The sequence below is a fragment of the Papio anubis genome, chromosome 10 (genome assembly GCF_008728515.1).
Source record: "Papio anubis isolate 15944 chromosome 10, Panubis1.0, whole genome shotgun sequence".
Taxonomy (NCBI): Eukaryota; Metazoa; Chordata; class Mammalia; order Primates; family Cercopithecidae; genus Papio; species Papio anubis.
The window spans coordinates 49717547-49735466 of NC_044985.1; the positions used below are offsets into that span (position 1 = coordinate 49717547).

The 17920-nt window shown below is 33.8% G+C and overlaps 1 protein-coding gene across 6 annotated transcripts in view; it reads right to left on the minus strand.

Annotated features, from left to right (window-relative positions):
- Nucleotides 1-840: 840 nt before the first annotated feature.
- LOC101002868 (sodium channel protein type 1 subunit alpha) overlaps nucleotides 841-17920 on the minus strand; it is a 142042-nt gene continuing 124962 nt past the window's right edge. For 4 of the 6 annotated variants that reach the window (XM_031651320.1, XM_009182366.4, XM_031651319.1 and 1 more), the window contains exons 23-28: nucleotides 16367-16648; nucleotides 13529-13582; nucleotides 11859-11996; nucleotides 9833-9937; nucleotides 7995-8265; nucleotides 4563-6215 (exon numbers count right to left, since the gene is read on the minus strand). In XM_031651320.1, the coding sequence (XP_031507180.1) occupies nucleotides 5041-6215; nucleotides 7995-8265; nucleotides 9833-9937; nucleotides 11859-11996; nucleotides 13529-13582; nucleotides 16367-16648 (2025 nt within the window). In that variant the 3' untranslated portion in view covers nucleotides 4563-5040. Of the gene's footprint in view, nucleotides 6216-7994; nucleotides 8266-9832; nucleotides 9938-11858; nucleotides 11997-13528; nucleotides 13583-16366; nucleotides 16649-17920 lie in introns of all 6 variants that reach the window. The other 2 variants (XM_009182363.4, XM_017946603.3) reach the window with 2 other exon arrangements.

Consider the following 17920-nt stretch of genomic DNA (forward strand, 5'->3'; position numbering starts at 1 on the left):
TAAGTTGGATATGTTCAGTTTTATAAACGTTTATGGCATTATTCTTAATTTTCTGGCTTAACTATAGACATGTGAAAACTTTGTCATAGGGGTGCTGCTCTGTGGAGCTGTGTTTGGAATTACTCTTTACACCCACAGTGTCTGGTCCCCAGCTTAGACAGCAAAGCGCCACCTTCTGTTATTGTATAGACAGAATCACCAGAGTGTCTACCACAATTCTCCAAATCAGATCTATTTAGCATCAAATACTGGGGCCTTAACCACTATGCTACAGATATTTTCTAAAATATTCTTATTTTAATTAAACAGTGACTATTATGAAGAACAAGGAAGGTAATCATTTCGTGACTTTTCAGGAAGATTACTGCTAGGAAATGAGAATAGTAGTTAAAAAACCAGTATACATTGAATTAATTACAAACAGTAGATCTAATTTTGAAGGTAGAAATTATAAAGTCCAGGGCATACAAAATATGATAGTGTGAACGCGCAGACATAGGCACTTCAATAACACACAGCCAAAAAAAATCCTCCCCTTTCTAAAGACACACAGACATCTATACTTTTATCTATTTCTGTTTACATACATACATACATATATATATATACATGTAACTCATTTTTCTTTGAACTGATTCAAGAATGAGTTGCAGACATTGTTGCATTCACCCCTAAATATTTTAGCATGCATTTTCAGAGAACAAGAACGTTTTCTATTTTCATGGAATAGGCACACTAGTCTTAACAAAATTGGGAAAATTAGCACTATTATAATACTAATAACTAGTAAATAGTCCATATTCAAATGTATTCAGCTTTCCCAATAGTAGTATTTATCTGTTTTTTTTTTTTAATTTGATATTCCATCCAGAATTGTGTTTAGTTGTCATAGTTCTTTGACCTCATGGAATTCTTTAGCCTTTCTTTGTCTTTCATGACATTGACATTTTTAAAGAGTTCGGTCCAGTTATTTTATAATGTGTCCTCAATTTGGTTTTCCTTCTGATTAGATTATGGTTAGAAGTAATGTGGCCCTTTCAGTATATTTTATCAGGAGGCACATAGTATCAGTTGGTCTCAGAATTGATGATATCTCTGAAGGTATTGTCTGCTGTGTTTCTCCAAAGTATATTTTCTTCTTTTTAAATTTTTTATTTAGTAGAGAAGAGATACTTTAAGATGATGTAAATATCCTATTCCTCATCAAACTTTCACCCATGTTTTAATACTCATCGGTGATTCTTGTATGAATCAATTGTCATTAGGATGATTGCCAAATAGTGATTTTCTAACTCCATTATTTCTTCTACAATTGTTAGTTAGCATTCAACTGCAAGAAACAGATTTGTATTTTTCCTTATTTATTTACATCAGTATGTATTTGTTGATTCTTATTTTATTCAATGAATTATAATCTTTTACTATCATTTATTTTAATGCTCAACTTGCCCCAGATTTGGTCAGTGGGAAGCCTCTTCTACTTGGTTCCTGCATCTTACTGACATGACCTCATCATTCTTTGAAGAATAATTACTTTTTAGCACAGAAAATATCATGCCAAATATGTCAAAATGAATGTGGAGATTTATATGATTATGTTTTACCAGTTCTTCTCTTTGTATTTGGAAAGGTAACAGTGAGTAATGGCGTGGATGGGTAGTATAAAAATTCTGCAGAGTTTATCCTATAATTCTTACCTATCTTAGTTGGAAATGGAAATTTTTTTCAGCTACTAATATATCAGAATTAATTGAGGTGTTGTTTTAGGATTGTGATGTTATGAAGAGGCAAAGTCATTCCATTGTACAAGGATGGGAAAAGCACTTTTAATTACTGTCCCTTTTCCGGTTGAGGCTATATTCCCTCTTCTGGCTTCACCTGATGACAAGGGAAGGCTTCTCATTCCTCAGAAATTTAGATAGATTTATTTAGACTGTTAATTTTACTATCTGGACCACCTGAGTAACCTTTCCATGATATCTATGAATTCTGCACTGGACTTCATTGTGGTTCCCCCAGTTACTATTTTTCTTTACCTACAAAAGTTAACAAGATTAAGATCCCAAGCTGAAGCAAGGCACATCTTTGCTTCCTGCTGACTTTCATGAGCTATTGAATCACCTTGTATCTGCCAGGCAGGAGACAGTTGGCATGCTGAAATGAGGCATATAGAAGAATTTAATGAAGGGGACATTTACAAAGATATCAGCAATGTTAGGAGAAAGCTACAAGGAATTCAAAAGCACTCTGAATGCAGCAGCAGACCTGAAGGAGCCAGGGGAGGGGTGATTACCAGACCCCAGAGAAAGCAGCTTCAGTTGTATGAGGGGCAGTCTGATTGGAGTATGACTTTTGGGGGAGGAATGAGTCCAGTGCCAACCCAGGGCAACCCAGCAAAGAAGGAATTGGAGAAGAAATATTCCTATGTCAATCTTCTCTCTCTGGTGCTTTCCCACTGGTGCTTCTTATTGGCCAAAATAATTGGGAGCTCAAAGGTAGGAGAGCCCATTGATACAGTGTGTAGAAGTCACCCTTCTGGGACACACGGAATGATACAGAAGCATAGAGAGTGGCTCTGGAGGAGCAAACACAGTATCCTACACACATGGCAACTCTAAATTTTTAAATATGATTTAAAGATTTATTTTCATAGCTCAAGTGGTCATCCACCATCACTCTGGCTCCCATACTTCTCTTCCTCCTGGAATCACTAGCTATCCTCTGACACCAGTTCTTCCCCCTAACAGAGAACACACCTGCTGCTTGTAATTCTGGGAGGTCATTACCCCCTACCCCCAGTGACATATCTACCCTAGGTTTTCTTGTCAACCTGGGCATGCCTCTGTGTGTGTGTGTGTGTGTGTGTGTGTGCTCCCCTTCTCCCCCAATTTGTAATGTAAAAAATCTCCATATCATTATAATATCCTGTTAACAAAAAGTGACTGGGCAAACAATAAAATAAAAAATGTAATCTTTATTAGTTTTGCACATTTTAAATGTTGGTTAGCATTATTTAGCATAATAGTAGCATTTTCCAGCATGCAGTTCACGAATACAATTTATCTAAGTAGTTTTAAGAAAAAGAGGAGCCTATGGTTTGCTTCTGTAAGAAACACAAAATGTCCTGATGTAATTGACTATATAAGTTGACTACTCTGTTTTTGTGAAAAAAAAAAAATTATGAAGCCCACATTATATTTAGAACAATCTAGAGTAGCATTATTCCAAAGAAATGAAAACATAAACCAAAGTCAGAAAAAAAGAACAAAAATAAAATAAGCACTACCTTCAATTCAGTTAGTACAGGTACTACCAGAAGTACAAATAAAATTTTAAACCCTTTTGCAATTGCAAAGCATAATTTGGATATGAGTTGTGAACCTATTTTGCTCCTTAAAATTGTGAAATAATCTAAAATTAGCAAATGTAATTAAAAAAGCAGAAATCTACAACTCCCCAGTCTTGTTTTCACGTCTTATTTAGCAAATTTCTTTCGTGAAAAAGTACTATGGACAGAAAGTAAGAAAAGTGATTGTGATATCAACCTGAAGATAATTTCCTCTTCTTATTTATGTACATAATGCTGAAAAATAAAATGACTTTTTACAGTATTTATATTTGCTTGTAAAATTCTAAACACATTTTTAACAGGTTAAGCAGTGTGTTTTTTTAAACGTGTCTGTACAGTCTGGCTATATACCATATGTTATCCACTTAAAATGTAAAAATAACCAAAAAGCTGTTAAAGTGCTGCAAACTATTGCTTAATGACTTAAATAAATGAGATCTGTTGAACAATTTCCTTGACTTTACCACTGACATATGGTTTCTCATAAATAAGATTCTGAGCAGGGAGAGAAACCAGATACAGCAGCATGGTAATATAAACATGCATTGATAGCATCCAAACTATCTATAAATGGTACAGAATACATTTTATTACCTGTGTAAAGCTTGCACTCTACATTTCTTGTGGTACATATTTGATGCAATAAATACTGTGCTTAGGTCATTATTTTTTTTGCTCAAACGTGCACCACAGGGCAAAATGACTATTTACATAATAAATAGCATTTCATTAACATATACAGTGTCAACCTTGCTGAGAGCCAAAGATGGCTAAACAAAGTGCAGGATAAAGCTGAAATTTATAAAGAGTTATTTTGGTCAATTCAGTCTTCTGGCGGTGGAGGGTGAGGGGCAATATTCACTATTCAGGTGTTTTTTTTTTTTTAATACAACAAAAAGAAACATAACATTTATGACTCCAGACATTTGAATGAAGTTTGCACCTGCTAAGATTTACTGGCCTACCCGCAAACTATCTACTTGGTCTAGGGGCTGGATTTTGCAAAATAAGATCAACAAAGCACCTCCACTTATCACCCAATTACCCTCCCAGAAATATGGTGAAATTTAAGAACTTGTGTTTCTTGTGACTTTTTCTCATGCATGATCTCTAAGTGCAGCATGCCCTCATGCAAACCACGACTTTGTGTAGCTGGGAGGGCCATGTGGTTGCCATACCCCCAGGTGGCATACCTGTTATAGAGGTCCTTAGCCTATTTCTCAACAGAAACTTCGTTTACAAAAATAGTCACATATAATAAACACATGGATTAACAAAAAGATGAATCCACTAACAGATTCCGTAAAAATGTGACAAATGTGGCAGTTGAAATGCAAACAGTGGATACAATTACTATACTAAAGTGTTTCATGTTAAACAACCCCAAAATTATAGGTTTGCACCCCTTGAAACTGGTCCCTACAGTCTGACTAGCCATTGTGTATCTTATCTTCAGCAGTGTCAGCTGGTAGTGAGAACAGTAACCTCCTGTCAAGGTCGTCTCCCCTTTACACAGAGTCACAGTTTACTGACAAGGGGTCACTGTCTTATTGTAGGCACTGACCTTAAGGAGATTTGTGTAAAAACAGTCAGTTTGGCATTGACCTCCTAAAGGAGTCCTGTTGATAAAAATACATCACCTTCACAGGCTGTAAACAATTTGTCACCCAATTATTTTTATTTGTTTTCATTTATTTCCCTTTGGCTTTTTCATCTTTGCCTTCTTGCTCATGTTTTTCCACAATTGGCTTTGTCACCCGGTCATAGGAAGGTGGACAAGCTGCAGTGGACATGGTCAGATCAGTTTTTTCTGTAATAGAGTTTTCATTTATTCTGTCAATTATCATGTCTTCTTTTATAAGATTAGCCCCACCTTTGATTTTGTTTTTATTGTATGTAAAGGAAGCTTGTTTTACAGTTCGCTTTAAAAGGTGGCGTCTGTAAGCACGCTGAATAATAACAGCAGATACTTCCTCTTGTTTTCGTTTTAAAGTAGTAGTGATTGGCTGATAGGAGACCTTGGAAGGATTGGAAGCCATGAATCGCTCTTCCATCTGTATTCGTAGAGCATCCATCTCTCCACTCTCTCCTAGAACCCGCTTTGTAAAAGCAAATAAGATATCAAGACAGTGGATCCGGTCACCACTCACCATGGGCAAATCCATGGCAATGAGCTGGAGTTTGTTTGGTTGTGGCAGATTGAGAGGCGGTTCAAGTGCAGCTGCAAACTGAGATAATTTTTCAAATTCCATGAACTGAGTTGCATCGGGATCAAACTTCTCCCAAACCTCATAGAACATCTCAAAGTCATCCTCACTCAGGGGCTCTGCACTTTCTTCAGTAGCAACACTGAAGTTCTCCAGGATGACCGCGATGTACATGTTCACCACAACCAGGAAGGATATGATGATGTAACTGACAAAAAAGAAAATTCCAACAGATGGGTTCCCGCAATCTCCCTTAACTGAGCTTCCAGGGTTAACTTTATTAGGGTCACAGTCGGGTGGCTTACTGTTGAGAATGGGTGCTAGTAATCCATCCCAGCCAGCAGAGGTTGTAATTTGGAACAGGCAGATCATGCTGTTGCCAAAGGTCTCAAAGTTGAACATGTCATCGATCCCAACTTCCCTCTTAACATAGGCAAAGTTAGACATCCCAAAGATGGCGTAGATGAACATGACCAGGAAGAGCAGGAGGCCGATGTTAAATAACGCAGGAAGGGACATCATCAAAGCAAAGAGCAGCGTGCGGATCCCCTTTGCTCCTTTGATCAGACGTAGGATTCGGCCAATCCTGGCAAGACGGATCACTCGGAACAGGGTAGGGGACACGAAATACTTTTCTATCAGCTCGGCGAGAAACATACCTAGAATAAACAATGAGAATACCAACCAGTGAAGAAATCATGCGTTAAAAATAAACATATGTTTCTTCTAAAGCTCCAAGGTAAAGTTCAGAGTCCTGAACTCAGTTATATTATCTTAAATATGGCAGCTATATATGTATACAATTGCATATTATATATTATAAATAAATCTTAATTTTGAAATTCAGCAATAATTTCAACTATAAGGATTACAGTACTTTTTTTTATCTTTAAGAGATGTTTATAAACTACTTTTAGTTTATGTAAAGTGCCAAGTCAGAATTTAGAAATAAAATAAGTTAGATCCGGCCACTGCACTCCAGCCTGGGCGACAGAGCGAGACTCCACCTCAAAAAAAAAAAAAAAAAAAAAAATTCACATTTGACTGAACAGTAGCGGCCCAACAGTATAGGTACAAGTTTATATGTATACAGTGACTTTTTCTGAAATTGCCATATTCTAAATTCTCTATTTACTCCATTTCCATCTGAAAGTATTGGTAGCTTTTGATGCTACTTTCACCTCCCCATGATCTTGGTACTTACTTAAGTTCCACTCTAATATTTTTATTTACTTATTTATGTATGTTCTGGTGCATTTCTAAAAGGATCCCAGGTTGATGCTCTTTTTAGTCTCCTGTACTTAATGTTGCATTTCAATTCTTTTTGGTCTCCTGTACCTAACACTGTAATCTCAGTCTTCTTATTTTAACCTTCTCTCTCCATTTGCTTTTTAAATAAAAACTATATTTGTAAAGTTAAAAAGAAGAGCTCAAGAAACTAAATGCCTTCAAGTTTAAATGCCTCATTCTGAAAAGACGAAGTATAAGAGTGTGTGTGTGTGTGTGTGTGTGTAAGAGAGAGAGAAGGAGATGTGTAGGAATACACCTTTATACCTCAGCCATACTAGTTATAACCAAGGATTATAATTAGTGGGAATCAAAGGCTGTATACAATGTGTTGGATATAAGGCCAGTTTCTTCAGAGAAAGGAGTGGCATGAAAATCTGTCCAACAGAGGTGCCTTGTTTTGAATAGCAAAATATTGAACCAGTCATATCATCCTGTTTAGGGAAGAATGAATAGTTTAGGCCCACAGACAGATGCTTTTCACTTTACTAGAGCTTTAGTTGTGTCTAATGAAATGAGCTATTGCTCATGAGGCTAGTTATATGTTCCAGGCTTTGAAGTATAGTACTAATGATGTCCCATGTCATCGTATTTCCCTTGTGCATCATTATTATAAACTCATTTTTAAGGTAGTCTAGAAAATCTCTACATGACACTCGTAAAGAACCTACTATATGCATTTGCTAATAATGTTTTGTCCTTGTCTTTATTCTCTTTTTACGCAATACTTTTCCTTATCTTGAAACCACTTTCCACTAATAGCTATATGCTAGTGACTCCATGTCTATTCCCTAAAGCAATTTTCCTGAGTACCAGACTACATTTCTAGTCTTGTTAATGGAACCATCTAGATACTGTATTGGTTCTTCAATCTCAACATGTCAGAAACATTTTTATCTTACTTAATAGCACAGGTCTAGTTCAAATGACTACATTTACACTAAGTATAATTATTCTAAATGGATAGAATAAGAAACAATACTGACTACAGTAGGAGACATTATGTTAAACAACCAAACACATCTGGATAAAATGTATCAAAATATTTACAGTGATTATCTCTGATTGCTGGGATGATCTTGAATCTAATCTTGATTGTTTCAACTTTCACATCTATTTAACTGAATTTAAGAACTTTAAATATTTCTTACCTACAATGGAGAGAATGACAACCACAAAATCAAAAATATTCCAGCCAATGGTAAAGTAATAATGGCGTAGAGAGATGAGCTTTAGTACACACTCTCCAGTAAACAGCACAATGAACACCAGATTGATTCGTGACAAAATGGTAGTCACATATTCACTCTGGTCATCTGTTTCCACCATCATTGTGACCATGTTAAGACAGATGAGAATCATGATGCTTATGTCAAAAACTTGTCTGGTTACGAAGTCAAAGACCATTCCTTGAAATTTGTTCTGTAGAGAAATAGAAATGCTTTTAGCAATAAAGGAGTTTTCTCATGTGCGTTAGCATCAAGTACTTTCTGCATTAATTGACTTTCTAGTTTCTTGCAAAGTAGTCATTGACCCTGATTTTTGTAAGAATGATTTATAGCATATTAATTGTTAAAATTTAGTTATTTAAATTGCCATTTACTAATGTGCATTTCTCAGAATAACAATCCCTTGTCCAAAGAGGGTTTCTGATGAAAAAACAAAAAACAAAAAAAACCCCAGAACACTCGATACTGTATATTTCTTCCAGAGGTATGCAATGCATATCAACATTTTAAGATTATGAGAAGGTAAGAAACCCATTTAATTTCTTTTCAAGACTTTCCAATGATCAGCTGGACCATATATCCATTTTAAAATATAGTACTATTAATATTTCACTTGTATTCTGAAATAATTGTTAAAGAGAATTTGGAATTTCCAGGACACATCTATAATATTAAGCATTTAAATACCACATCAATATTCATATTCTTCTACCAAATAGCCTTGGCTAACATTGTCAGACACAGAATGCTGAACCTGCACAAGGATAATGAGACCAGAATGACATTTCTTATATGTTTATGTCAAAAAAATTCATGTTCTTTGTCATTGATCTGTGATTCTGCTTCCCAGTTCTGCCACTGCTGGTCACTGAACGTCATCCGCAGGCTTATTTCTTTGGGCCACTGAGGAATTCTGAGGGCATTTTCTCACATATTTTTCCTACAAATTGTTGGTTCTTTTCTACTTTCAGTGCTAATTTTAACAGAGAAAGTACATATTTCTCATCACTCTCAGGAGGGCAATATTCAGTCATCACAATATGAATATTTGCTAGTATTTTTTCCTTGATGCACCCTAGGAGTTACTGAAACCTCTCAGATCATCATCATAAAAATCTTTAGAGTGTGGAATAATAGCTCTCCATTTTAATAGCAGTTTGTTTGTTTCATCATGGAAGCATGAGTATTGTTATTTATCATCATAAACTGTAATTACTGACCCTGACTTCTGCAGACGTTAGTAATATCTAACTCTGTAGCCATATATATGAGTAGTAGATACTGGAATTCTTTCCTCCTTTAAAACACTTAGTATCTCTAGTGAAAAATAAAATAGAAGTAAGGTGCTATTTCACTCAACACTTCATCCATTTCTTAAAATATTAGAAAATTGCATTTCTTATAGCCCCATCCAAAGGTTTACTTCTTTCCCTGATATTACTTGGCAACCATTCTTGAGTTGTGTGATTAACTTTCTCTTGTGCATATCACATGGTCTATGTGTCCATTGGCCAATTAATATGGATTCTAATGGTATGCTTCTAAATCTCTTGAAGTCAAGGCATCTTCTATTTTTTCTTGTTCTTTTTGGTGTTTAATTTTTGTTGTTGTTACCATTACCATAAAAGATACAAACTAATGATGCTCTAAAAGTGAAAGAAATTTTTTCTACTGGAAATGTTAGCTACTTTCTTTTTTGTGAGACAACCATGCAAGTTTTTGTTTTTATATTTTCCCCCATATCATTTGGTATTTCTTACTCCTGGTCGAGGTATAGGCTTTTGCGGTTTTTTCGATCCTAATTTTTTCATTGCATTATAGTATTTCTTCTGTTCTTCTGTCATAAAGATGTCTTGACCTCCAAAGTATAGAAAAGAAAAATCAAACTGGTTAAAACTGTGTCCTTTTGCACATATTTTTTCAATGTTAAAATAGAAAATGTATGGCTAAAAAATAAATGCAAAATTCAACTGATTAGCATAATTATATCTGTGATTCAAAATGTGAAAAATTGAAAGTTCTCTTTAGGTATGATAATAATATCTAATTCCTTAAATAATTCAAAATTGACTTTATTATTATTTTCTCATGAAGACAAACCCCCAAATCTCAAAAAGGTTAAGTATTTTATCCAAGACCATATGCTTAGTGAATGGTGAAATTTGGTTCACTGAGATAATAAATACTTGGTACCTTATACTATACATACTACCTTTATGATGTTAAAGGTAATAATTTTCTTATTTAAATGTAGCAAAGAGTTAGAGTATGTATACTGCAAGATGGTTTGGAGTTACTCATTAAAAAAGTCACTCCAACTCTGTCAAGAACTGGAGCAAAGGGATAAAAAGAAAACAGGATGAGTGAGTGAGAGATTTAGGGGATAAATCAGAGCTCATAGCATAGTAAGTATGGGACAGACTAGCAGGGATAGAAGATTGGAACACTGGCAAGTAAGTGAAATGGAGTAGCCTGATATTGACTACAGAATACTACTAGTAATAAGAAAAGGGAATTGAGGGGAGAATGTTCTGTAGTGAAAGAAAGCACTCATTATACAAAAAGCAAACATACTGAGCAAGTGAGATGAAGCAACAGTACATAAAGGAAGAAACACAAATGGCCAACAAGCATTTAAGAACATGTTCAAATGTAATAAAATACATAAAAGTCATAACAATTAAGGTGATAAAAGTCATAAAAATTAAAATTAAATAGTTTTCACCTATTAAATACCAAGTATTCAAAAACAAAGAGAATGTTTGGTGACAGTGAGGGAATAGTGGCATGGGTGCTCATACACTGTTATTGGGAGTTTGAGTAGATATATAACTCTGGGGGAGTAAAATACTTCATTGTGGGAATTTATTCTAAGGAAATAATTAAAGCCTTATTTTCTCTCTCTCTCTCTTTTTTTATGTATGAAGACTTTCAACAAGGTACTATTTAAATCACTAAAGATTAAAAACAATCTAAATTATCAACCTACTAGGGAATGAATAAGTAAATTATGATAATGTATGTATGAAGACTTAACAAAATGAGAAAATACTGATGTTAAGTCAAAAGTGGAATTTATAATTATAGATAAAAATTAAAACAATAAGTATGTATAGAAATAGTCTGAACAGAAAAACAAAATGTGAATGGCAGCAGTTACTTCCAAGTGAAGATATTTATTTACTTTCCATATGTTCTATAATGTACATAGGTAACTGGGACAATCAAATGAGCCTTATAAATGAAAAATAATAAAGAGTCATACAATTCAAGACTGAAAGGGATAGCTTATAATTAAATATCTTGGAGAAAGAAGTGGGAATATATAAAAGAAATCAATGAAAGAAAAAAGCATAAAAATAAACACTAGAAGCAGCTTACATCCAGTTTCCTAATTTCAAAAAATTAGTTGGAAAATATATTTTCAAGGGGGAGTGGGTAGTTGTACGGATAAAATAACAAGTTGTTTTCGGGAAAAGGGCATATTAGGTTGCTTTCTAGCTTTATTCTAATTATTATTATATTTAAGACAGAAAATGTTTCTTGATAATGAATAAAAGGATAAAAACTTTATGAACCTATGCACAAGAGTGTGGAACACAGTTATTCTTAGCTTTTTATAGCTGGAAATATATGGATAGTGAATGACAGAGGGAGAGGAAGGAAAAATCAGTTATAATATATACTCCCATTTGGTTTCTAAATTCAAGTACGCATTTGGCAGAGAAAACACTTTAAGGAATAATTTTCTATCTCAGTGGGAGAGAAAATATTAGAAATACTTATCTTCTTTTTCTGCTGGTTGAAATTATCTATGATGACACCAATAAACAGGTTCAAGGTGAAGAAGGACCCAAAGATGATGAAAATAACAAAGTAAAGATACATGTACAGACTTTCTTCATACTTAGGCTGGAGTTCCACCTACCAAAGGAGATTATTTTGTAAAATATTACCATACATTTTAGTGCTGGAAATATCATTGGTGCTTTTTCATAACAATAGAAAAAAATTATTCTTACTAATAGGTCAGCATTTTTTTTTTTTCTGAATCAACTACCTCTAAAAACATCCCTGAAATTAGCCTTTAGGGATGTTTTCATGTGAAAAATGTGGCTACTATGACATTCTAAAATCTATTTTTATAACTATAAATACAAATACTATTCTTCCATTTGAACAGTAATGTGCTAAATTTACAAGCTTTTAAGGTACTGAATTTTAGTAATTTTAAAATTATTAATAAAAAATTTTAAAACTGTAAATATCCATAGGCTAGGTTTAGAAACAATCATTCATGTATGCATGAAATAATGTAGCAAATAAGAAATGAGTTGTTCATTCAGATGTTTGGCACTATACCCTAATGTTACAGTCACTGAATTTTTCAGATTAAGTAGACATAAATGGACAGTTCATTTTATAAATCCTCAGTTGATTATTTAATTCCTAGATTGTGCTTATAACAAATGGACTATTACTTATAATTTAGTAATGGACTGAAAAAGTCACTGCAATATTTTAACAGATTCCTGTCCTTCTAAAGGCAACAAAGTTAAAAGCCAACTAAACACACAAAACAAAATATAAGTGACAAAGTGAAATAAAACAACTCTGGAGGTTATCAAAATGATATTCAACATAAAACTAAAGCTATTTGAAATGCACTTCAAGAAAGATAACACCAAACTATCAGGTTGAAGACTGCAGGGACAAAGGTTAGTCTTCATGATGATAAACTAAACAGATGAGACTTCAGGATAGAAAGATGAAGGTTGATAGAAAATACTACGTCTTGCAAAGTTTTGAAGAGCAAAGTTGGAATGAGCGTGAATTTCAGTTTAGGTCATAGAGCCTTAAAGAGGCTGAAATCAAATAAAATAGGTTTATACTTTGGTGATATACACTCAAAGGAATCTGTTGGCCACAGAAATGATTGCAACTTCAGTCAATTTATGGAGGCTAAAAATCATATAAAAGCTTTCTTTTATTTGGTTTAAAATATGATTATTTGAAAGAAATCAACACAGTAATCTAAGACTGACAGAACAATATCCATAAGTTTTCATGCTGTCTAATATGGAGGGTGACTATACATTTCAACTAATGATAGAAATCATATATTTCTTCAAATTTGGCCCTGTACACTAAAATTACTACTAATTATATAATGTGTGGATAAATAGGAAACAAAATAGAAAATATTTAAAAGAAAAATATTTGTTAGTTATTAAATATATGAATTTCTTACTTTGGTTTTCAAAATAATGCATGTGTTGAATTATCTTAGTAAGATCTTTCTGATAAACATTGCTGTGCTTGAATACTTACCTGACACACTTTTTCCCAAATATTTTAAATCAAGATAGAATCATTTCGTTTGGTTATATTTTATCCGATTAATTTTACCACCTGGTCAATATTATAAAAAGACTTAGAATACAAGGAATACTTACATTTCTGGAATCAACTGCTGCATACATTATGTCCATCCATCCTTTAAATGTGGCCTATTAAGAAGGACATGCATGTTTTACTTTGGAGTAAAAAATAATTTAGACCTGATGTTTAATAAATATTCTTACTGATATAATTTTCAAAAGGGAATATTTTTGAAAGACATTTCAAAAAATTTTACATAGATTTTGGACCAAGACAGTATGTTAGTAAGGCTTTTCATTTCTAGAACACATATTGAACAAAATGACCATTTGATATATCCTCCCGTTTCATAACCAACTCACAAGTACTTTTCAATTCTTTAGAGTTCATGGTATCATGATATTTAAAGCAGTACTAAAATTTGCTAGAGCACTTTTAGGAGGTCTTACAAATGCGAACACATGTGTCAATAGCTCTATCAGGCTAATAATTACAACTTAGATCTAAGGATCATCTGCTAAAATTTATCTGCAGGGTGATCAAAGTGATTGAAAATTTAAGATTTCTCTTTATTATAACAATGTAAGGATAGTACCAGGATACATAAAGGCAGGGTTGCGACTATCTTTTTAAGAATTTTGGAGCAAACCATTTAGAAATAATCCCATATTCTATTTTCTTTCTGAAATTCTTGAAGATAATAACTTAATATGAATAAGAAATGTGAACAATAGTACAGCAGACACTTGGCACTCACAGGATGAAGGATACTCAGGCTAACAACCTACAGTAATTTGTTACTTGTCCTAGGGCATGAATTTTGAGTCCTGTGGGCCTAAAAGGATTATTCCTTAGCTAGTGAGGGAGGCTAGCAAAGCTTTAGCATCTGTATCACAATATATCTTTGTTTTGATAACACTAACCCTTTTGAAGTGGTGGATATCATGAGACAAAAGCTAAGCACCGGTGTGGGTGACAGCAGTGAAAAGAAAGTAATGATTCTTAGCTAGAAAGTACAAGGCTTTTGTACATGAAAGAGAGATGTGTTAAATATGTCAGTGGCTTAGGTCAATGATAGAACAAGTTCATTACACACTTGGTATAGAAACAGAAAAAAGTGATTCAAGGGGCCATTTCAATGACTTACTAATCAATAGAGAGGTGATTCTATAAAAGCCAAATGTGAAGCAGTATTTTAGAGGGTTTTTTTTTTTTTTTTTGGTAGCAGAATTTATTTAATAGCTTTGTACAGGACCATCCCTATATTTTCAAAATTGCTTACATTTTAAAGGATTGCTTAAAATTTTTAATATTTCTTTCCTCAAATTTATGGAGGAAGTGGTTGCTTTAGTGATATTTACAAGTGTGGTCATTAGTTAAAGGTAACAATAAATGCCCAAATAAATGTCATCATGTGTTGACAATTTTTAAAGAAAACATTCTTGCCAGATTTTTTTAACTTTTATTTTTATTTGTCTTTAGATACAGGGTCTCACTATGTTGCCCCCACTGGTCTAGATCTCCTGGCCTCAAGCAATCCTCCAGTTTTGGCCTCCCAAAGAGCTGGGATTACAGGCATGAGCCAACATGCCCCACCCGTTCTTGCCAGTGGGACATTTTTAAAATAGAGATTTAAAAAATCTCTATTTTAATTGCATGAATATTCCGAGTAGGTCAAAAATGTTAAGAAGATAAATAAGAATTTCCAACAAAAAGGTGGGAAGAATTTGTAAAGTAATCATAGTAGACACCTCTGGAAGAGCTGCAAAAGGGTTTTGACTAGTGTTAGTTTGTTTGCTTAGTTAGTCTCCCGGCTGAACAGTTGAAATCATAACCTTGGTGAGCAAAAATTGATTTCTGCCCTAAAGACACTGTAGAACCACAAGGGAAGAAAGAAATTGTACAGTCTTTTTTTTTTAAGCTGAATTTTCAAATAATCTGGACTCTTATTTTATTCCCTGCTTTGTTGTGGTGCTGCTGCAACTAGAAGCAGAATCAAATGAAAATGTTAAAAGGGCTACCTTTTTAAATATAAATTATAAGCTATTTTTCTTGGATACCCAGTCTTAGAGACCCAATAGTGAAAACATTAATATTTAGGATAAAATAGACTTAAATAATGGTGCTGAAAGGTCATTTGAGACAAGATAATAGCTGCTTGTGCTTCATTTTTGTTTCTAGTTGCTTTCAGGTATTATTTCCAGTTCACTATGGGGACCTAATTCTCTCTCTCTCTCTCTCTCTCTCTCTCTCTCTTCTTTTTGTTTTAGATGGAGTTTCGCTCTTTGTTGCCCAGGCTGGAGTGCAGTGGCACAATCTTGGCTCACTGCAATCTCCGCCTCCTGGGTTCAAGTGATTCTCCTGTCTCAGCCTCCTGAGTAGCTGGGATTACAAGTGCCCACCACCACATTTGGATCTAATTCTAAAACCTGAATGTCATTCCGCAAACGTTGATTGGAATAATAGACTTCAGCAGCAGTTAATCCCTACGAATTAATTACAGTCCAATTAGGTGTATTAAGTGTATGTGTTTTGGAAGATGATCTATCTGTTAAGTGTATTCTGTTTTGGTAGCTGATCAGTGAAACAAGCCTTCTAATCACAATAAAAATGGCAAAGTTACTGATTTATTTATTAACTTGTTTATATAGAAAGAGCAATATAGAAACAAAGAAAATACAAGAAAAAGACAAAGAGGTCTTTGTTTGGCCTGGTCACTACTGACTATATCTGCAGTCCTTACATGTAATAATGTTTTCACCCAGCTGGGCTCATAAACTTGTACTAACAAACTGAAATTTTTTAAATAGAAAAAAATATATACTTTTTCTTAGGTACTAAATAATAGATGTGTGTAATTATTTTATTATTCCAAACAATAAAAATATTCAGAGAAAATAGTGTTCACTTACAACTTGAAGCAAAGAGAGATACCCAAATCCTACATTATCAAAGTTTACTTTCACATTTTTCCATCGAGCAGTCTCATTTCTTTCTATTAGTTTTAGGCAATCAGTATGATTATTCACGTCTTCGATGTCAAACCTGTCACCAGTTGTGGTGTTAATACAGTGGTAGAATTTGCCAGCAAACAAATTTACGCCCATGATGCTGAAAATTAGCCAGAATATAAGACAAACCAGAAGCACATTCATGATGGATGGAATTGCTCCTAAAAGGGCATTCACAACCACCTAATACACAAATGGAAAAAAAGAAAAGTCAGAATTCTTATCTATTAATAAAGAAAAAAAAATTCCCCTAGTAATCTCTGGCCTTCCCTTTTTTTTTTTTTTTCTATCAAGGCTATTTATTCTAGGATATTTAAAAGCAAGGTTTAAAAAAATCTTAAAATACATTTTTTTTCTTAAGCAATACACTTAGGAAAACAACTATAGGCAATATAACCAAGAAATGAAACAAAAACATTTTTTAAAAAAAGGGAGGGAGAAGCATTAAAAGGTTAAAGGAAAAGCAAAATCGGAGGAACTTGCTGCCAGATGAAGTTAGAATTGTGTTGTTTATCAGAAAAAAGAAAAGTTAAAAAGCCTATGCAGAAGTTTAACTCATTTTAAAAAGGCAGTATATTAAAGAACAAAACTAAAACATTTGGACCTGAGTTGATTTGACCAATATATTTTTTAAATAACTTAAAAATTCAGATAATGAATATAAAAAATTATTAAATACCTAATATAATTGTCATTAATTATTCATGCATTGCTATGACTAATAATCTTTGCATAAGAAGCAAGACAATTTGCATTATGTATTTCATTAGATCATCACATCGTTTATTTCAAGCTCCAGTCATGTCAGTTGTTTCATTTACTGAGTTTAATTCAAAACACTTATTTCAAATGAAACATAATAGAAATCATTTCTTAGAAAAATAAGAAAAAGAGGGATGCTATACATAGTTCTCAAATCTGATGTGATCACATGAAGCTCTGTGTTCAATTATTATCTACTTTTTTTTTTTCTATAGAAGGATGTCTTCCCCCTCTTTATTTCTGGACCACTAGTTAAAAATCTGAGTGTTCATGTTTGGCAACAACATAGGGGTGGCTTCCTTACTTTCTCCTCCATCCCTCCCACTGGAGCTGCACAGGAGTGGCTAAGAGGGAAGGTAAAAACAGACCCTAAAATGCTTGTAAGGGGCAGCTGCCTTAAACTTGGACATTAATAGCTGTGTTTAATTCCACCTATGTGCTTGTATTATTCTTGTCAACCTGATCCAAAGGAAGTAGTCATCAAAACATCTTCTATTTGCCATTTGATGCCAGTGTATTTTTAGAACTATTTTTTAACTGCCTGTCTGTAAACAAAAATACATGAGCCAATTTCTTATACTTCTGAGCCCTGTTTAAAGTCTGTAAAGAACTCTAGGTCTTCTGGGGAATATAAAACAGTGTGATAAGTGGGCCAAAGAAAATAAGAATACCAGTAATGACAAAGGTGGAGGG